General features: G+C 45.9%; 1 protein-coding gene across 1 annotated transcript in view; it reads right to left on the bottom strand.

Annotated features, from left to right (window-relative positions):
- Positions 1-10,054: 10,054 nt before the first annotated feature.
- LOC133419132 (glutamate receptor ionotropic, NMDA 2C-like) overlaps positions 10,055-21,963 on the bottom strand; it is a 150,823-nt gene continuing 138,914 nt past the window's right edge. The window contains exons 15-18 of the mRNA XM_061708143.1: positions 20,101-20,191; positions 12,998-13,230; positions 11,155-11,658; positions 10,055-11,028 (exon numbers count right to left, since the gene is read on the bottom strand). Coding sequence (XP_061564127.1) covers positions 10,117-11,028; positions 11,155-11,658; positions 12,998-13,230; positions 20,101-20,191 — 1,740 coding nt within the window. The 3' untranslated portion in view covers positions 10,055-10,116. The remainder of the gene's footprint in view (positions 11,029-11,154; positions 11,659-12,997; positions 13,231-20,100; positions 20,192-21,963) is intronic.

Raw genomic sequence — 21,963 nt, 5'->3', positions numbered from 1 at the left:
TGCCGGATATGAGTCTGTGCAAAAGTTATGGGGATGGGGGGGCAGTCCGTGGTAGTCGGGGGGGGGGGGAGGGGGGACCGGGGCCTTGTTGATGAGGAAGGCTGCAGACGGGAAAAAACTGTTCTTGTGGCGTGAGGTTTTGGTCCTGATGGACCGCAGCCTCCTGCCAGAGGGAAGAGTCTGAAACAGTTTGTGTCCGGGGTGGGAGGGATCTGCTGCAATCTTTCCTGCACGCTTCAGGGTCCTGGAGGCGTGCAGGTCCTGGAGAGATGGAAGATTGCAGCCAATCACCTTCTCTGCAGAGCGGATGATACGCTGCAGCCTGCTCCTGTCTTTCACAGTGGCAGCAGCGTACCAGATGGTGATGGAGGAGGTGAGGATGGACTCAATGATGGCCGTGTAAAACTGCACCATCATTGTCTTTGGCAGGTTGAATTTCTTCAGCTGCCGCAGGAAGTACATCCTCTGCTGTGCTTTTTTGGTAAGGGAGGTGATGTTCAGCTCCCACTTGAGGTCCTGGGATATGATGGTCCCCAGGAAGCGGTAAGACTCCACAGAGTCTGCTGGGGAGTCACACAGGGTGAGGGGGGCCAGTGGGGCTGCGTTCCTCCGGTAGTCCACTATCATCTCCACTGTCTTTAGAGCGTTGAGCTCTAGATTGTTCTGACCGCACCAGGTCACCAGCTGGTCCACCTCCCACCTGTAGGCGGACTCATCACCATCAGAGATGAGTCCAATGAGGGTGGTGTCGTCCGCAAACTTCAGGAGCTTGACGGACTGATGACTGGAGGTGCAGCTGTTTGTGAATGAATGAATGAATGAATGAATGAATGAATGAATGAATGAATGAATGAATGAATGAATGAATGAATCTTTATTTCGGCTTGTACACACTTTTTTACAAAACAAGATGAAAAGATAAAATAAACATTTCTTTAGCCGTAAAGGTGTAGCTGAAGCCGTAGCTTATAGCGCGGACCCTTTTTATCTTATGATCAGCTTAAATATGAGACATTAGCATTACTCTGTGGAAACAAACAATACATAAAGAAGACAAAAATAAGTAAGACAAAATATAAGATTGACGTTTCACATTCTAGAATGTTTTTGATAATATACTTTATAATTATAGTGTTTTATATTTATTTACAGTATTTTCTTTAAACATTTCCTTAAACTTGTAGATAGAACTGCACATTTTTTTAGGTCGTTGTCACAACTATTCCATATTTCTCTAGCCTTAATTGATGTCCATCTCTTTTTAATATTAGTTCTTACTGTCGTCATCTCAAACATGAGTTTCCCCCTCAGGTCAGAGCGGTTTCTTTTATTTGGAACAAATCCTGAATGCAGTTTGGAAGCAGTTTCTGCTGGGCTTTAAAGGCAAATAAAACAGTTTTTTTTTTTTTTTTTTTACTCTGCTATATCATGGAATTTTAAAGTATTATATTTAATAAAGAGATTATTTGTTGGTTTATAATAGTCAGATCTATTAATTTTCCTTAAAGCTCTTTTCTGTAACAGGAAAATAGGGTTTGTATTTGTTTTATAGGTGTTATCTCCTCTGCAACCTGAAACCACCTCTTTTCTTTTTTTTTTCCTACTCTGTTGTCCCAAATATATTTTGCTTTCCCTTCCCTCACCTATCTGGGCACGCGGGCTTCTCTTTTGTCTCAAGGTGACTCGGAGCATCTGGAGCTGTTGCACGATATATGAAGCAATTTAATGTCAGGCAGGAGGCGTGAGGAGACGGGGCTCCTGCCCTCCGGTGACTCCCGACGTTCCGGCCGATGACCCTGCCAAGGTCGCCGCCGGCGCTTCATCGGCATGCTCACAAACCAACTGGGCCACGGTGTTCTGTTTGTCGTTCTTATTTAGAAAGAGTTTCAAAAGCAAGAAGATGCACACAGCAGATCGAAGAGTCAAATATCCCCGGTGGAAAATTATGAAATGGCACACATCTGTGTGGTGCACAAGTGAATAAATGAATAATGTTTTAGCTTGAAGGGGGCCCTCACAGACTCCCACATCCTCCTGGCATGAATATTAAAGATTCATGCTGGTAAAAGCATCTAATTGTTCTTCATTTCTCAATTTGCTCCCCCTGCCTAAGGAAGGATTATGGGTGTGTGTACCTGTTTGTGGTATGTGAGCGGCGGTGTTATGATGGCGGTTGGTACGTGACGTCTGCAGCGTGTCCCAGGTGCTCCGCTCATGTTTTCATATGCACGACTCGCATCTTTCATCACTTGGCGAGACAGCTCCTTCATCAGCCGCGACGCAGCCACTCGACACAGACACTCAGATAACCCACAGTCTGCCCGGCTCTCCGGCTCTGGGCGCTGGAAGTGAACCCAGTGAATCCTAATTACGCCGTTTTGTTATTAATGTGAGGAACTCAGGGGATGAAATGACGGGGATCATCATTACGGCTAAAGGGTTCTGATAGCATTTGCATCAGGCTTTGCATTAAAAATCTAAATAAACTTTGACACATCTATCGATCCCACTAATGTATTTCCATGAGCAGAACATTCATTGTCGTCAATATGCAAGAATTATCAATAATGTTTTCAATTGACCCTTTGTCAAGCCCCGCCCCTGTTGCTAGGTCGGATAAAACTGTCATCTCTCCCGTCCACTTCCATGTAGAAACAAGGTTTTACATCACTTTATTTCTGATTATTGGACCAAAGAAAATCAACAGCAACTAGATATAACTAAAAAGGAACACTTCAGGTACCGTGTAATGATGTGAACGAGAGTTTTGTTTTGTCCAACCGGACATTCTGACCCGGATGTTGCAACGAAGAATTATTTTTCTGATTGGTCAGTCAGGGACCAATCAGAATGCTAACAAAAGGTCAATTGTAGTCCATTAGCCAGCTGTTATGGTATGGTTGTTGAGGACCCAAAAGCAGGAGAGCAGGAGCCAGGAGTTCACAACAAAAGGGTTTAATTACAAAAAGGCAAAAAGAAAGCGCTGCAGAGCAGGATTATCAAAAAAACCAGGAACAGGGAAAAAACGACGAGGAGACATGGAGGGAGAACCAGTACGGACCGACAGGGAACCAAGGAATGACAAGACAAGATATACTGAGGGGATAACGAGACATGACGAGACACAGGTGCAGACACAATCAGGGCAGATGGGACACAGGCGGGGCAAGACAGAAACTGAAAGTCACAAACTGGGGGGAAGTGTCAAACCCTGACAGCTGTTAAAATAAAGTAATAATTAAAGCAATAAAAAATAAAACTAATGGTTAAAGCTAAAACAAAATAATGATAAAGTTGACATCAAATTTAAAACAGGATAAAATTGTTGTTTAAAAAAAAAAATCTAAATATTAGTTTCAATTTCATTGGAGGGATCATTTAATTTCTATTAGGAAGTGATGTCTTGCTCTCACGGTTTCCTGCCCTGCTGTCGGCAAAAACCTCCCAAACTAACTCTGGGCTCCCGTCCCGCTCATTTCTTGCCACAACAGCCGATGTGCCACATTAACGAAGACGACACCTGCTCAAAGAGCGACGGAGGGCATCAAGGAGGAGGAGGCTACAACACAGACTCAACAAGGACTCACAAAGGTAACTGAACGTGACACCAAACAAGTGTCAATTTGAGAAGTCTCGAAAAGTAGTTTAACCTTCAAACCCAAAGGTTATTGACGTGTTGCTTCGTTGTGTTCCCGGCGTTGGTGCTCAGAGTGCTGGATGTGTCTCTGATTGTGTTGAAATGACTGCTCGACTCCACAGCAGTTACTTACAGCAGCACAATGTAACTTTCAGCTTTTGTTGAGTTTGGCGGCTCCTTTGGACAAAAGCGGTAGTGCTTTACCAGAAAGAACTACATTTCCCATGAGCACCAGCGCGTACTGCCGGAAAACTCCTGTCCCCGTCGCTGCATTTGTTTTGATACTGAATGAAATAAGACGGGACGGACTTTCAAAACTACTTTTCTGTTTTCAGCGGTCGTTTGCAGGATGGATAGTGAAGAGGTAATGTATCTATTTTTGGCTAAACAATATGATATGACGATGTTGAAAATCACTAAGTTCAACTTGGTTTTATTAGTGAAGTCACCCCCGCCCCCCCCGTCCTGTTTCAGTGAGATAATGTGGCCTGAACTACAAACTCATACGCTAGTCCAACATACTTACTGACAAAATAAAAAAATACTTTATAACCTGTGAATAAGTGAATGCCCATTCCTTATATTTTGCAGATCAGCCCTGCACAATTTTACACTTCTCAGGAAAAATACTAGAAAAGTATACATTTTATTTGCATTCTTTCCTCTAGTGCTGTAATTCTATTCAATTGTATTGAACGTCCCTCCTCGTCTTTCAGCTCACGCCAGCGAGTGAACGCCGGGCCAATGTTTATTCTTGTCCGGGCATTTAGCTTGTTACTCTCCCGCTTTCTTTTTTCACCTCCTCCGATAAAACTTGTATTTTCTTGGGTTTTTCCGCTGCTTGGGCCATGATACCAGCTTCTGCTGAGCTCTGATCTCCACGCCCCGCCCAGCTTTGGTCTCCACTACGAATGGGGAAGGAGGGGGAAGTGACGTATGCCGTAAAGCAGTCAAAGCCGTAAAAATGTGTAGTTTTTAGTGTGGCAGGGTTCCTACCATGCTCCTCAAAGTTACATAGTACCAGTGAAGGCGATACAGACCCCTCAGACCATGACAGAGGTTCATTAAACCTGTTGGAAGTTGATGTTCCATCACAATGATGATGATGAAATATTAGATTAAGCTGGAAAAGTTACATAGTGCTGCTTTAAAAGTTATTTAGGTGTGTTTCAGCTGCATTCCCGTAGGTCTTTATAGTTTTTATTTCAAGATGTCGGACATATTGGTGTGAGGATTGGATATAGAGCCAATCTGTTGTAAACACCAGGTTCTCATATGGATCCCAGACCCCATTAACAAATCTATAAGGTGGTGTGTTATTATGAAAAACTAGATCAAAAACTGCCTTTTCTGTTTAAATCCCGGGATGATGTATGACTAACAAACATGCCTTAATTATATTATCTTTAACACCCACTGAGCCCCGTCTCTGATCCTCACGAATAAAAAGAAGTCAAACTACCTTGAACTCTAAAAATATACCCTAATATATGAGCAGCAGAGCAAAGAATTAAATCAATATTGCGGCCCGGTCAATGCTCTAGTTACAAAGCAAAGAGTAATGGAAAAATCAAAGCGCCCAATGTTTGGACTCTGAAACATTACTCATCTGATCACCTGGATGGAGTATTATCTCGTCATGACAAGAGCACAGGGAAAGAGAGTGTGGTTGCCGTAGCAACAGGTCACCTTGAGCTAAAGACGCTTATCTAAATTTGTCTAATTTGGCTTTAAGAAAAAACACCAACCTCTTATCACAATTTTTAAAAGTTGACGGTGAAAGAAGAGCCTCGGTGCTGGGCTGACGTGTGACCCAAACACCAGAGAGATATTCCACCAGGAGGTTTCACAGATGACTGACCTCCATGTGACACGATCATAGACGGGTCGTTTTGATCAGCAACCAGATCAGCTTCTTCGTATTCAGTTCAAGCTTTTTCTTGCCTTTGAAGCTTCCTTTTTGAATAACTTTCACCCTAAAAGTCCCCTTGAAACTACTAGTGAAGAGCTATTTGCGCAGCCATGCTTGAATTTGTACCTGTTACGAGGGATGCAAAGGAGGTCTGGTGCCAATCTGACAACACGTCTCTCTGATTGGTCCAGTCACTGATCAGCCCAGCCCCCAGTTTCACATCAGTTCTGCATTTTTATTCATGTTCCTATTATGTATTTAACAAAACGAGGCCAGAAACAAAACTATAGTGGCAAAACAAAGACCCCCAAGATTCAGTAGCTTACAGATCAAATTCTCATATACAGGACTGTCTCAGAAAATTAGAATATTGTGATAAAGTCCTTTATTTTCTGGAAAGAAGGGAGAAAAGAGGAAGGGAAGAAGGAAGGAGAGAACAGGAGGAAGGAAGGAAGGAAGGAAGGAAGGAAGGAAGGAAGGAAGGAAGGAAGGAAGGAAGGAAGGAAGGAAGGAAGGAAGGAAGGAAGGAAGGAAGGAAGGAAGGAAGGAAGGAAGGAAGGGAGGAAGGGAGAAAAGAGGAAGGGAAGAAGGAAGGTGAGAGCCGGAGGAAGGAAGGAAGGAAGGAAGGAAGGAAGGAAGGAAGGAAGGAAGGAAGGAAGGAAGGAAGGAAGGAAGGAAGGAAGGAAGGAAGGAAGGAAGGAAGGAAGGATGGGAGGAAGGGAGAAAAGAGGAAGGGAAGAAGGAAGGTGAGAGCCGGAGGAAGGAAGGAAGGAAGAAAAGAGGAAGGAAGGAAGGAAGGAAGGAAGGAAGGAAGGAAGGAAGGAAGGAAGGAAGGAAGGAAGGAAGGAAGGAAGGAAGGAAGGAAGGAAGGAAGGAAGGAAGGGAGAAAAGAGGAAGGGAAGAAGGAAGGAGAGAGCCGGAGGAAGGAAGGAAGGAAGGAAGGAAGGAAGGAAGGAAGGAAGGAGAGAGCAGGAGGAAAGAAGGACAGGAGGAAAGAAGGACAGGAGAATGAGGTCATTTTGGCTTACAGTTTAAGAAAACTCAAATATCCTATCTCAAAAAATTAGAATATTCTGGGAATCTTAATCTTAAACTGTAAACCATAATCAGCAATATTAAAATAATAAAAGGCTTGCAATATTTCAGTTGATTTGTAATGAATCCAGAATGTATGACATTTTTGCATGAAATAAAGGACTTTACCACAATATTCTAAGTTTCTGAGACAGTCCTGTACTGTAACCTCATGAGTTTGAGGAATTTCAGTCCATTCCTGTTTAAAACATTGCATCAGTTCATTGACGTTTTGCTTGTGCACAGCTGTCTCCAGCTCCCTCTCCACCATCTCCACCGGGCTGAGCTCTGGTTTTTAACCAGGCCATTCACAAACCTTTGAGTCACGTAGATTCACCGGTGTGCGTCGGATCTTCATGCTGTTATCTGACACAATTTCAAGCGGAGCTTTAGCTGACAGATAGATGACCTGACATGTTGCTCCAGAGTACTCTTGTACACAGGGGAGTTCATGCTCTAGTCAGTAACTGAAGATACCTGGGTCCTGTGGCCACAAATCAGCACCAAAGTATCATATTCCACTGAAATGTTTGATTTTCACTAGACACTAGACACATTATGCCCAAACAACTCTAATTAGTTTCCTTTCACATGTCAATAATCTGTCTCCCCTTGAAACTACTGAACTCCAGTTTGAAAATGGTTTTCATAAACTTTCCAGATTAAAGGAGCATGAGGCAGGATTGAGGCAGGATTTATGAAAAAAATTTGTATACGTTTTAAGTTTTCTAGTAATAATGTCAGATGAAGCGTTCCAAACCCAAAACAATGAGCCCTCTAGTGTATCTCTCCTTTGCCTTGAACAGGCTGTTGCTGCAAAATGTGCTGCAATTCCGGGCCGGAATTTCCTGCGCTGGGCTGCAGATGTGACGTCACATGACGCTGCATGTGTGTTCTCCCCGTTCTCCCGTGTCGGCTTCACTGTTGGCTGCAGTACCCCGGACGGCCGTCATGGTGAAGGGTGGCGCTAGAGAGTGTCATTTCTTAAAAGGAGCCTCATGCTCCTTTAATGTGCAATAACAATTGTTTCTCTAAGACCATTGCTTATGTCTTTTCCCCTTGGCATCACATTAACATGCTCATGAATGCAACTTTCAAAGCTATCTGTTGTTCTTTTTGTTGTTGTTTTTGTTTCAAAGATTGTTTTACACTTTATATACCTGTTCAAATTAACCACACTAACAGAGAGTTAACTTTAATCAAACCTGTCTGGTGCTTAAGCGCCAAAATGACATAGTTTTATCTACCTATTACAAAGGTATGCATTTAAAACTACACAAAAGAAAAATCACACATGTTTTCATTCAAAAAGGTTCTTTAATTGGTCTAAGTGATTAATTACAGGGTGAGGGAGCCTCATAATATAGATACTAGAATAGCTTTCAATTACCTCTTTTAAATCTCATAATTAAAACAGAGTTGGGGAAAAAGAGGGATGATAAGGGAATATAAAAGAGTGGAAAAAGGGAAGTGATGAAAATTTTTATCCGCCAACTGGAATAATACAATAATTACAAATGTTTCAATAAACCGATACGTTTTTGAAACAAAAAAACAAAAAATGTGCCAGAGGTGTGTTTAGAAAAACAGTGACCATAAATTCCTATTATATGTAGAATACATGAATATGACTCTAACCAGCCTCAAATAGCACGTTAGTCTATATTGATATAACATTAGAATACAGAATTTATTCAACATGAGGCCCTGTAAGTTGTTGTGCTGACCCGAGGCCTCCGATGAGACCCAGTAAAGATCAAGTCCACGGTTTAAGACAGTTGTCCTCCCTCCTGGTCCTCCAGAGCCGCTGTCCTGCATGTTTTTGATGTTTCCCTGCTCCAGTAAACCCTGATACGGATGACTGTGTCACCAACAGAACTGTGCAGACCTGGAGGAAAGATTGACTGTGTTTCCATGCATCAATAACCCTTTTAAAACCCGAATATTGGCAATAACCCGAATTTGCACGGCCATGTAAACACCAATAACCCCTATGAATAACACGAATCTGCTCATATTCAGGTTTTTAAAAACCCCATGGTTACTCCTTTTAAAACCTGAATATTTGGTCATGTAAACACCAAACAGAATATCCCCATCAAACGGAACAGGAATCTGTTTTCTGCACATGCTCTGTTCACAAGGAATCCTGGTCTTTTGAGTCCAGGAAGTTCTTATAAACACGGAGAAACCAAGACCAGGAGGAGACTAATCACTTCATAAATGTAATGAAGGATATGAACATTTCTGCATTTGTAGACGGTAGAAAATACCGGGATAGAAGATTTACAAGAAGGTGAGAGAAAAGTTGAAGCAGCATTTGTTTTGAATTTGGATACAGGAAGAAGAAGCAGAAATAACGGGAATTGCGTCATCACGTTCTCCGTGCGTCGCTGGTTTGATCCAGATATCCTGAATGATTAATCACCATGGAAACGGAATATTCCCAATGTTTCAGTAACCGGAATATTAGCAATAACCCCAATTTTGACTGCATGCAAACGTAGTCACTGGTGATGACCACTAATGAGAATCAGGTGTGTTGATGCAGGGAAACATCAAAAACATGCAGGACAGCGGCTCTCGAGGACCAGGAGTGAGGACCACTGGTTTAAGACATCTAGTGCTGGTCAATGTTGTCCCAATCTTGCAATCACTTTGCAGATAGTGTTCGTATGGACTGCTTTCGTAAAGTTGCTGCTTCCTCTGACTCACAGCTAAATGAACATGTGAAGGATTTAGCTCCAAAGCATTATAAATATCTAAAGAAGTTGCCTGAAATTTAATAACAGACGTTTCAAAATGATTATTTCATTAAAAAAAACGAAAAAAAACTGTTGCTCTTCTGTCTCTGGAATAAAACCGTTTTAATATTGAATGCTGTAGTTGGAGTTAAACTCTTCACGTACGCACCGCTGTTGTCCTCAGATACTGTATCCAGCTGCCAAAGCTGCATGTTCCTGTCGGCTGTATTTAAAAACAACGCCTTATCTCTCTATTATTTATTCCCCCATCTGTAAACAGTTCATCTACTAGACGACACCTAAGACTGAATGTCAACCATCTACAACAGAAGATACACAACACGCACAAAGCATGACAACTCTGGTTATAATTTAACCATGCGCTGATACCATGGACTGATTTAAATCTTAGTGCACATTTAACTGCAAAAACACAAACATTGTTTATGGGAAAGCAGCAAGTGAATTAAACCACCCAAATCCCGCTTCACGCAGCTTTCTCAAGGATAAGTTGGAGACGGTGCACTCATCTCTTAGTGTAGTGGTCCATAGCGTCAATAAAATTTGAAGAACCAAATTTTTGTTCCTTACCACACAGTCACAATAAAAACCAACAGTTATTTTAAATCATAACTCAACCCCTTGAAAATTAATTGGCCCCTAAAGATTCTTTCCACAGTGGTTATTTTTGAGTTTTCTCTTCTGTTTCTCCGCAGGTTCAATTGTGTGAGATCATTAGGGGTTTCCAATTAGACTTCAGATTCCAGACTGGACACCCGTCGCCAGGGCCGGAGCACACAGGGGCTCCCCACGGGCGGCCCCCCCGCTCCTTGTCCTGCCTGAGCCTCCGATCCAGTCTGGGAGCCCGGGTAGACTCCGTAAGCCCCGTACACACTGTCCTGGTACAGGACGGCCCGCTGGCCTCCACACGGCCCCCCGCTGCAGGCCAGCAGCGTGCACACCGGGCTGGAGGCCGGGCCGTGCTGCTGCAGGTCCAGGGGGCCGTGGTAGAGGGGGAGTCCAGGGTACGAGTTCAGATAGTGTGCGTACTGCCGGCTGAGTAAACTGGTGGCTCTGCGCACCATCCCCCGCCCAAACCCGGTGCCGTGTCGCACCGCTTCTCCGTAGGTGGGGAGGTGGGTGGACTGGGAGTAGCGCAGCCTCTGGCCCTTACGCCCCACGGGCTTCCTCTGGTCCTCCCGGATGTGGAGGTAAGCCTGGTTCCTGGGGAGGCACAGGTTGGTTCGAAGATGGGCGGGGTTGTAAGCCTTGGCAGACGCGGTTGGAGTGACGACGCATGGAAACAAGTCCGGCAGAGTGGAAGGCGACTGGCTGGACAGAGAGGACTGGGATTCCTCCAGCGGATGAATTTGCTCACTACCCCAAGTTGCTTTGAGAAAAGAGGGACGGCGGTGCCGGCGCCTCCCTCTCAGGACCAGGTCCTCCGGGGGCCAAGAACTGTAGTTATCCAACCGAGGACACATCCTCTCCGCTGAGCAAATGTTGTCAACACTCGGAGCGGAGATATCGCTGTCTTGCAGGTGGTTGACTTTGAGCTCAGTCAGACTGATAGGACTTTTGTCTCTCTTTATCTGCTCCCCGTATTTTCTCCTCTCTATATCCATGTCATCACACTGAAAGCTCTTAGACCTCCTTTTCCGCTGAGCGAAACCCCCTTGGACTTGATGGTTTTGAGGGGAAGAGGCCAGATGAGACTGGTATATGTCAGGTAGCTGCAGCTCAGCGTAGGGGATGAACGGTGAATGAGAATGAGCGTCAACATAGACTCTTCCAGCAGTCTGGTAGGGGAGCGAATGCTGATGGAGGAGCGGCTCTCCCACGGCCAGGTGGGGACTGCTCAGGCTGGACACAGGAAGAGGTCTGTCATACAGACACGATGACGAGCGGGTTGGAAGTGTGTAGCGCAGCGGCGTCGGCCTGGTTACGCCCCTCTGGTGTTTAAGGGACGCAACCCCAGGTAGAGGTGGGGTGAATGAGCGCTGTGGGAGAGCGCAGTGATTCTCTGTGATGTAGGCGAAGCCTCCTGGCACGGCCTCCGTGGCCACTTGGGGGATACGAACAGGCAAGGTCCCACCGTGACGACTCAGCTGCTCGATGGTCTTGGTGGCGTTGTCCAGGGAGCTCTCCACGTTGGCGGTGGAGACGAGGTCCTTGGCCGTGCGGAGCATCTTAAGCATATTTGCTTGAGCGTAGTTGGCGGTCAGGTCAGGTTTGGCCAGACCAGACATACGCCCAGGCTCCTCTACTCCTTTGAAACAACTGTAAATGCCCTGAAAGATGAAAAAAGACAATATGTTATGATCCTGAGAAAGAGAAGTGGAGTAAAGGTAAATAAAACACACAAGTCCAGAGTCACTTTAGGTGGTTTTTGCCAACAGTAGTGATGAGAGACTATAAGAGACTAGATGGCTCTTCCCAAAAGTAATCAAATATTCCTTTAAATCAGGGGTCACCAATCGTGGTCCTCGAGGGCCGGTGTCCTGCAGGTTTTACATGTTTCGCTGCTTCATTGCACTGTGATAAAAGTGACTGTGTCGTTAAGAGAATTGTGCAGACCTCAATGACAAGCTGATGACGCTGATTAATTAGAATCAGGTGTGTTAAAGCAGAGAAAACTCTAAAGCATGCAGGACACCGGCCCTTGAGGACCAGGATTGGTGACCCCTGCTTTAAATGAATTCAAAACTGATATTATATCATGGAAAAAACTCTTTTATGCTGCTTTAAGCAATGTGTGCATCAGAAAGTGACGACCCACGTCTCAACTCCACCGGCAGAAAACCAAAATCACATTTTTTTATTTTTTTATTACCCAGTTTTGTCACTAAAGCAAATCTCAGACACTGATTCATTAAGCATTCTCCTGGGACTCAAAGAAAAATGATTTAGGCTGAGAGGATGCCCTAATAAACGCACATGACACACATTCCTAAAGCTCATTTCATAACAAATTGCCTCCGACTGCACGGACAAACAAATAGTCAAATCCCATGACTTCTCTTCTGAGAGAGTAACATTTAATTTGGTCCTGGGGGCCCCCCATGAGGATTAATGATCAGATAGTCATTTACCTGTAATCTGGTCAAATCCAGAGCCAGGCACAACTGTATAATTACACAGTAGAGGAGGCTGGAGTTCATGGAGTTCCCCGGCTGTGACTCCAGCCAGACCTTTATACTTTACTACATTCCCAAACAACAGCATCATCAAACTATTTTGTCATTTATACTAATGACAAATTGATATGAGTTAAATGCTGCAAAGTTAAATGATACAATTACTTAAGATTGATTTATCTGTTTTAATCTGGACTCAGATGCAAGTACTCATTCATCTGCATTTATTTCTTATCAAATAAAAGCCTCGCCATGGAAAACAACATATTAAATTAAAGTCAGCGTTATCGACCAGTCTCTCACACTCTAAAACTGGCTGTTACATAACTAATACAGTTTCAGCAGGCCGATCAGGTTCATAACATAAAGGTCAATATAAATGGTAATTCAGCAGTTTCTCACATCATTTCTATCAAACCAACCCAGCATTAATTAAAAAGCAAAGCTGTTTTACAAACAAACGTCTGCACTCGATATAAATGAGAAATCTCACCCTACTGATGGCCAACAGGAAGTCAACTTTGTCCGACTTGTGGAGGGAGTGTCTCAGTTTCCAGTACAGCAGGTGCTCCCAGGCGAAGACCAGCAGGCTGAGACCCATGGCCACCAGCAGCATGTAGAAGACGCCCGCCATGTTGTCGATGTCCAACTTGCTGCTCATCACTTCGTTCTTCTCGTTCTGGCAGATGCCAGACAACCAGACTGTCTCCAGTCGCTCAGTGTCTCCTGACAGAAGAGAAAGAAAATATATCTTGAGTTCACTGAATGTGCCTCAACCCTTTGTGGGCAGTATCTGAACCCAGGTAACAGGTTCCAACCCACCCAAACCAACACTAAACAGCAATGTGAAAACACAGCAGAGCTTTGAATAGAATAGAATGTCTTTATTGTCATTTGTACAGGTACAACGAAATTGGATGCGATCTTCTTTAAGGTGCATGGTTTAAAAAAAAAAATATTAAAACAACAACTATAAAAATAAATAATCTCTAAAAGGACACAAACAGGAAGACAACATACAGTATTCACATTTGGCAGGTATTGCACGATTCTATGGCAGGTATTGCAGAATTCTATGTCAGGTATTGCACGATTCTATGGCAGGTATTGCACGATTCTATGGCAGGTATTGCACGATTCTATGGAAGGTATTGCACGATTCTATGGCAGGTATTGCACGATTCTATGGCAGGTATTGCACGATTCTATGGCAGGTATTGCAGGATTCTATGGCAGGTATTGCAGGATTCTATGGCAGGTATTGCACGATTCTATGGCAGGTATTGCACGATTCTATGGCAGGTATTGCAGGATTCTATGGCAGGTATTGCAGGATTCTATGGCAGGTATTGCAGGATTCTATGGCAGGTATTGCACGATTCTATGGCAGGTATTGCACGATTCTATGGCAGGTATTGCTGGATTCTATTGCAGGTATTGCACGATTCTATGGCAGGTATTGCACGGTTCTATGGCAGGTATTGCTGGATTCTATTGCAGGTATTGCACGATTCTATGGCAGGTATTGCACAATTCTATGGAAGGTATTGCACGATTCTATGGAAGGTATTGCACGATTCTATGGCTGGTATTGCACGATTCTATGGCAGGTATTGCAGGATTCTATGGCAGGTATTGCACGATTCTATGGCTGGTATTGCACGATTCTATGGCAGGTATTGCACGATTCTATGGCAGGTATTGCACGATTCTATGGAAGGTATTGCACGATTCTATGGCAGGTATTGCAGGATTCTATGGCAGGTATTGCACGGTTCGGTAAGTACCGTATTGTCCCGAATATAAGACGACCCTGATTATAAGACGACCCCCTCTTTTTCAAGACTCAAATTTGAAAAAATACTTTTTTTTAACACCAAATTAAATTTTTATACAGAAAATAATGACAGTACATCTGAAACAAATGATTATATTTATCAATATATTTGAAAGAAAAAGCATGTTATTTTGCCTCATTCAAATCCTCATCCTGAAGTTTGCATCATAACTTCTCCTCAGCTGCCGGTTCACCTGCCGAACTTCCACCCACTTTTCTCCAGATTGGAGAAACTACGTTTCTCCACTTTCTGTTATTTCTTCTCTTATTTTCTTCTCTTTTCTTTCTTATACTATTTTTTATTTTTCTTCTTCGTGACAGGGGTTCGCTTTGGCCTGGGGAGTTTAGTTCAGCATTCGCTTTAAAGATATCTGGCGCCATCTAGTGGTGTAAATGGGTATAACGTCTAGACCCCGAATGTAAGACGACCCCCACTTTTTAAGTCTTATTCCAATGCAAAAAACCCCGTCTTATATTCAGGCCAATACGGTATTGCACATGGAGAAAGTCAGTTTGAGTATTTAGCAGTATTGAGTATTATGCTCTGGCATAGAAACTGTTCTTGAGTCTCTTTGTGCGTGATTTCAGTCCTGAAACGTCTGCCTGATGGCAACAGTTCAAAGAGTGAGTGTCCGGGGTGAGATTGATTGATCAGCAGGCTTTTCATGCGATTAATTTGCAAGTTAATCATTTTTCTACAAACTATGTCAAGTCAATATAGGCTTTCACATCAATGATATTATAGGAAAGTTTTCATTATTATTAATTATTTTCATTTTTTCAAAGCTTTGCTTCCAACAGATCAATTACAACCGGCCAATCTGGACGTTGTTGTATGACCGGACGTTCATCATGGCCGTCTGCGTGATTTGATCAACGGAAGAGTCTCTGTGCACCAGTTTCACCTCAGGCCTCTGGCTAGCCGCTGCTCCGGCCAGTCGGCTATCTGAAGTTTTAACACTGCGTCTTCAGACCTAGAGCTACAGTAGCTGTCACAACACCTCTTCACACTCTCCCACAGGCATCCCGCGCTACGTCTCGTAGTAACTGTGGTTAAATATGGGATCCTATACCATTTTTTTTACTGTAAAACCAACGCAAGATCAACATCACCTGACGTTGACTCTTTTTTCCCAGGTGCAATTTATTCACTTCATCTTAAGTCTGGAAATACCTAAACAAACATGATTTATTCCCAAAAGAAAGATGTCACATGTGATTGTTTTTGTGCATCACTGCTGCTTCACAGGATGCCCTGTGTAGAGAATGTCAAATGAGACAATTGAGGAAACACAGGGCATGCAAGTAAAGTAAGTGAAGCCAATATCAGCAGTACATATATTGATATAAATTAAAAATAAAGTTAAGGAAAAATATAGTAAAAAGTGCAGCCCAATGAAAGTTATTTATCAGTCAAACGTTCTGATGTGGTGGTACACATGAAAGGCTTCAAATTTGATCTAAAAGAAGCAAAACAGTCAGCAGACCTGCACTTCTCTGGGAGTTTATTCCACATGCTTTGTGAAGTGTATAAAAATGTGAAACATCTTCTACGTGGAGAGTTTTAACTTTGGGGACAGGAAGCAAACATGCCCTGGAGGATCTAAGACACCAAAAACAAGGACCAATATGAGATCTTATATATTCTTTGACGTCCCATCATTTAAAAGCTTTATAAATGAACAGGAATATTTTAAAATTGATTCACTGACCCGTCTGTAGGCTATAGATGCCCTCTTCTACGGTGAAGCGGGAATCTGGGGCGTCACATTTATGTCAAATGTCAGGAGTGGAATGAAACGTCCTCATGAATAGGTTTATTCTCAAGGACAAATTCATCTCTTCCAGCTGCAGAATTAAGCAGCATGTGTATGTGTGGGAGACGTCCTGCTTGGTGTTAGAGACCTAGGGCCGGATTCACAAAACATTCTTAAGAGAAAAAATCTTCTTAGGTGTCATTTTTTTTCCTAAGTTCAGTCTTAAGAAGAAAAAAGAGAATAAGTCATATTCTCCAAAAAAGTTCTTAGTATTTTCTCAACTTTCTTCTTAAGTTTCTTCTTAAGAAAAAACTTAAGAATAAATGGTATTCTTGAAAAAAAAGTTCTCAAATTTGTTCTTGACTTTTTTCTTAACTTTAAGACAACCTTGACCTGTCTTAAAATGTCTTCTGTGAAAAGGTAAGACTCTAATATCACCTTTTTCAACACATTTTAGACAAGTTTAGACTAGTAGGTCATAGTTTGAGGATATAATTTGTAATTAATTACACAAAGAGCCTGTTAACTGTTTGTTAGCATGTTAGTTAGCGTGGTAGTTAATTATTATTAATTGTCCCCAATAGTATTTTTTTCCGCACATTAATCTCATCCACTATAACCTTGAAAGGTTCCTGCATCTCTTTTTCTCCTTCTCCATGTTTAGTGAGTGACTGACGGTTAAAGGAGCATGAGGCAGGATTTATGAAAAAAATTAGTATACGTTTTAAGTTTTCTAGTAATAATGTCAGATGAAGCGTTCCAAACCAAAAAGAATGAGCCCTCTAGTGTATCTCTCCGTTGCCTTGAACAGGCTGTGTGCTGCAAAATGTGCTGCAATTCGGTCCCGAATTTCCCGCGCTGGGCTGCGGATGTGACATCACATGACGCTGCATGTGCGTTCTCCCCGTTCTCCCGTACCGGCTTCACTGTTGGCTGCAGTACCCCTGACGGCCGTCGTGGTGAAGGGTGGCGCTAGAGAGTCTAATTTTTTAAAAGGAGCCTCATGCTCCTTTAAGACCAAACTACCTGTATGAATGTTGTTTGTTGGCGCGTGCAATGCAATGACATATTTTAAGAAGTTCTTAAGTAGGAAAAATAAGAAATTCGTAAGAAATGACAGTTCTTAAGACGGTTCTTAAGAAAATATTGAGGAATTGCACTTAAGAACTTTCTTATGAACTTCTTAATTTTAGATCTTAAGACATTTCTTAAGATCGTTCTTAAGAACATATTGGCGAATCCGGCCCCTGGCCACTGTGCAGAGCAGGGGCTGCGGTTGTCCTTTGGGAGTGACATGGCATTTGTGGCATTTGCATCCTCTCGACTAATTCTGCTCATGAAGTTTATTTCTGTGCTTGAATCAGTCTGAATTATGACAGTTTAGGGATGGCAATATGTGGATGTAATGACAAGCTCACAATTTGCTGCTCCCGCCACTTTTTCTTCAAATGGTGTCACCTGGTTGGACATCTTGTAATGATGACCCAGCTGATCCAAAATGCAGCAGCGCGAGTGCTGAGAGGAATCAGCAGGAGAGACCACGTCTCTCCAGTGTTAGCGTTGCTCCATTGGCTACCCGTAAAATTCAGAATTCAATTTAAAATGTTATTACTTGCATATAAAGCCCAAAACAGCTTAGCTCCGCATTATTTGCAAGACCTGATAGTGCCTTATGTTCCTGGCAGAGCTCTCCACTCTCAGAGTGCAGGTTTACTCGTAGTTCCTAGAGTATCTAAATGTAGATTTGGAGGGCGGGCGTTCTGCTATCAGGCACCATTACTATGGAACCAACTTCCAATCTGGGTTAAGGAGGCTGACACCACCTCCACCTTTAAAACTAAACTTAAAACCTTTCTGTTTAGTAAAGCCTATAGTTAGTGTTTAGTAAACCTCTAGCTGGTGTTGGTAAATCTCTAGTTAGTGTAAACTCTAGTGTGTTAGAGTCAGTAGTCCGGGGTCTTCTCTGGGTAAAGAGGGTGTGAGAGGACGCTGGCGTTGTCTGTTCGCCGCTTCTCCGCCGTTGTTTTTAACTTGTGCTTTTTTTGCTAATTTAGCTTTTTTATTTTATTTTATTTATTTATTTATTTTTTTTATTTTCTATTTTTTTCTTTTTTTCGAATCTTTATTGTAAGCGCTTTGAGACTTGTTCTTCAGGTGAAAATGCGCTCTATAAATACAATTTATTATTATTATTATTATTAGTAGTCATTGTTGCAGCTATAGAACAAAACTATAATAGTTAGTCTCAAATATAGCTTCGCGGTAGACATGCTGCTATAGGCATATGCTGCAGGGGGGCACCAACATGATCCACTGGGCGGTGCCTCTCATCCTTCTTCTCCTCTCCTCTTCCCTTCCTCTCTTCCTCCATTACCCATTTTTATTTATTATAAATATCTCATAGCTATCGTTTTTGTCCATCGCTCCTGTAGTTTCTTGTGCTGCCCCCCCCCTTTTTTCTATTTTTTCTCTTTTGTACATGGTGCAGCATCCTCTGCCGGTGGCGAAGAGCATCTCTGAATGCACAACACACCGGAACCTGCAGCGTGGGAGTGAGAGGGGCAGGGTAACGGCCCGGTCAGGCGGGGGAGAGATTTGTCCGTCAAGACTCCTCTCCCTGGCCCTGCCCCTTTTCAACCTTTCCCCGACCCTGAACCTAACCTGGGGCTTGATGATTGGGCCGGAGCTTCGGGAGCTGCGTGCTGGCCTGTGGTCCCCACCCCCGGTCATCCCGTTGCTGCTTCCACCTACCTGCGGTCCCCACCCCCCGGTCATCCCCGCTGCTGCTTTCCCACCTGCATCTGTGCTGTTGATGTCCGCGAACCCCAGTCTGGCCCTCGGCAGGAGGGTCCCCCCCTTATGAGCCTGGTCCTGCTCAAGGTTTCTTCCTCCTAAAGGGGAGTTTTTCTTGCCACTGTTTGGCTTAAGGCTTTTCTCCCACTAGGGGAGTTTTTACCTGCCATTGTTTATGTAATAATTGCTCGGGGGTTTATGTTCTGTCAAGGTTGACATTCCCCCAGCACTCCAGTTTGCCTTCAGTTTCTGTCTTGCCCCGCCTGTGTCCCATCTGCCCTGATTGTGTCTGCACCTGTGTCTCGTCATGTCTCGTTATCCCCTCAGTATATCTTGTCTTGTCATTCCTTTTGTGCTCTGGCGGTCCGTACTGTTCTCTCCTCCATGTCTCCTTGTAGTTTTTGTCTTGATCCTGGTTTTTGTGTTTTTTTGATCCTGCTCTGCAGCGCCTTATTTTTGCCTTTTTATGGATTAAATCCTTTTTGTTTTTGAGAACTCCTGACTCCAGCCTCCCTCTGTCTCCTGCACTTGGGTCCTAAGAAAAACCAAACCATGACAGAACGGACCGACCAGGTGGACCCAGCGGGAGAGTACCTCACCATGTTGGACTTCCTCTGCCGTGAAGCGGCTAAAAACGTGCGTGAGTGTTGGGACCCCTTTTGGGGAACACGCCTGGCTCTGGGTGGGCCCAGGAGCCTGCAGATGCAACGGCGACGGCGTCAGCGCCAGCGCCAGCCCCAGCCTGTTCCGGCTCCAGCTCCTGCACCTGTCCCAATTCCTGTGGTGGTCTCGGATGCACCTCCCCACGTTCCTGTGGTGGTCCCGGACGCACCAGCCCCTCCTCCGGTGATGGTTTCGGACCCCCCCTCAGCCGGCTCCGAGGACTCGTGTCCCCCCCCAGCCGGCTCCGAGGACTCGTGTCCCCCCCAGCCGGCTCCGAGGACTCGTGTCCCCCCCCAGCCGGCTCCCGAGGACTCGTGTCCCCCCCCCCCAGCCAGCTCCGAGGACCCGTGTCCCCCCCCCAGCCCGCCCTGGATGTGGACTCTGGGGACATCTGGGATCTGTCCCTTGAGGGGGGGGCCGGCGCCCCTCGAGGGGGGGCCAGCGCCCCTCGAGGGGGGGACCCAGCGCCACGGACCCGGGTACCCCCCGCAGCGGGCGCCCAGGACCCGGGTACCCCCCCGCAGCCGGCGCCCAGGACCCGGGTACCCCCCCGCAGCCGGCGCCCTCGGACCCCGGGCTCCCCCCCGCAGCCAGCGCCTCGGACCCCGGGCACCCCCCCGCAGCACATGTCCCGTTCCTGAGCCATGTCCCGTTCCTGAGCCATGTCCCGTTCCTGAGCCATGTCCCGTTCCTGAGCCGTGTTCCGTTCCTGAGCCGTGTCCTGTTCCTGAGGCGGCCCCGCAGCCCTCTGTTCCTGAGGCGGCCCCGCAGCCCTCTGTTCCTGAGGCGGCCCCGCAGCCCTCTGTTCCTGAGGCGGCCCCGCAGCCCTCTGTTCCTGAGGCGGGCCCCCGCAGCCCTCTGTTCCTGAGGCGGTCCCGCAGCCTCTGTTCCTGAGGCGGTCCCGCTAGCCCTCTGTTCCTGAGGCGGTCCCGCAGCCCTCTGTTCCTGAGGCGGTCCCGCAGCCCTCTGTTCCTGAGACGGTCCCGCAGCCCTCTGTTCCTGAGGCGGTCCTCCGCAGCCCTCTGTTCCTGAGGCGGTCCCGCACCCTCTGTTCCTGAGGCGGTCCCGCAGCCCTCTGTTCCTGAGGCGGTCCCGCAGCCCTCTGTTCCTGAGGCGGTCCCGCAGCCCTCTGTTCCTGAGGCGGTCCCCGCAGCCCCCGTCAGGTTCCCGAGTCCCGTCAGGTTCCCGAGTCCCGTCAGGTTCCCGAGTCCCGCCAGGAATCCCTGTCCACGCCCCCCGCCAAGACCGCCAAGCCCCACGCCGAGACCGCCAAGCCCCACGCCGAGACCCGCCAAGCCCCACGCCAAGACCCGCCAAGCCCCACGCCAAGACCGCCAAGCCCCACGCCAAGACCTCACGCCGAGCCCCACGCCAAGACCCGCCAAGCCCCACGCCAAGACCCACGCCGAGCCCCACGCCAAGACCGCCAAGCCCACGCTGAGCCCCACGCCAAGACCGCCAAGCCCCACGCCGAGACCCGCGCCAAGCCCCACGCCGAGACCCACGTCAAGACCCAGGCCTAGGCCTCGTGGGCGGCCCCCGGAGCGTCTCGCCGGTCTGGTCGGCCTCGTGGACGTCCCCCCGAGCGTTCTCGCCGGTCTGCCCGGCTTCGTGGGCGACCCCCGGAGCTGTCTCGCAGGTCTGCACAGTCCCCAGGATGGCCCCCGGAACGTTGGCCGTGTGTTGGCCTGGGCCCATCCTCCAGGCCCCCTCCGCCCGCCCTGGGTGGTAGGCCGAATGGGACATCTGGGATCTGTCCCTTGAGGGGGGGGTTCTGTCAAGGTTGACATTCCCCCAGCCTCCAGTTTGCCTTCAGTTTCTGTCTTGCCCCGCCTGTGTCCCATCTGCCCTGATTGTGTCTGCACCTGTGTCTCGTCATGTCTCCGTTATCCCCTCAGTATATCTTGTCTTGTCATTCCTTTGTGCTCTGTCGGTCCGTACTGTTCTCTCCTCCATGTCTCCCCGTTGCTTTTCCTGTTCCTGTTTTTTGATTATTCCTGCTCTGCAGCGCTTTGCTTTTGCCTTTTTTGGATTAAAACCTTTGTTTTTGAGAACTCCTGCCTCCAGCCTCCTCTGTCTCCTGCACTTGGGTCCTTAACCAACCAAACCATGACATGTTCATGTTCTGGGTCTCTGGAAAGCGTCTGGAGACAACTTTTGTTGTATTAGACGCTATATAAATAAAATTGAATTGAATTGAATTGAATTAATCAGTCAATGAAAGTCATAGTGGCTGTCCACGGGGTGAGGTTACACTTAACATGACCAAACATGAGCTGGTCCACGCACTGATGGCTTCCCACCCCTAAACTGTCAAAAGTCTGATAATCAGAGCCAGCAGAATTAACTGAAAGGAAACTGATGGCCAGAACGAGCCTTGTGCGTTGCTTGCGTCCATGCAGAGCATTT

Source organism: Cololabis saira, chromosome 19, assembly GCF_033807715.1.
Source record: "Cololabis saira isolate AMF1-May2022 chromosome 19, fColSai1.1, whole genome shotgun sequence".
NCBI lineage: Eukaryota > Metazoa > Chordata > Actinopteri > Beloniformes > Belonidae > Cololabis > Cololabis saira.
The sequence above is the reverse complement of the archived record's forward strand: the minus strand, read 5'-3'. Positions and strand labels throughout refer to the sequence as shown.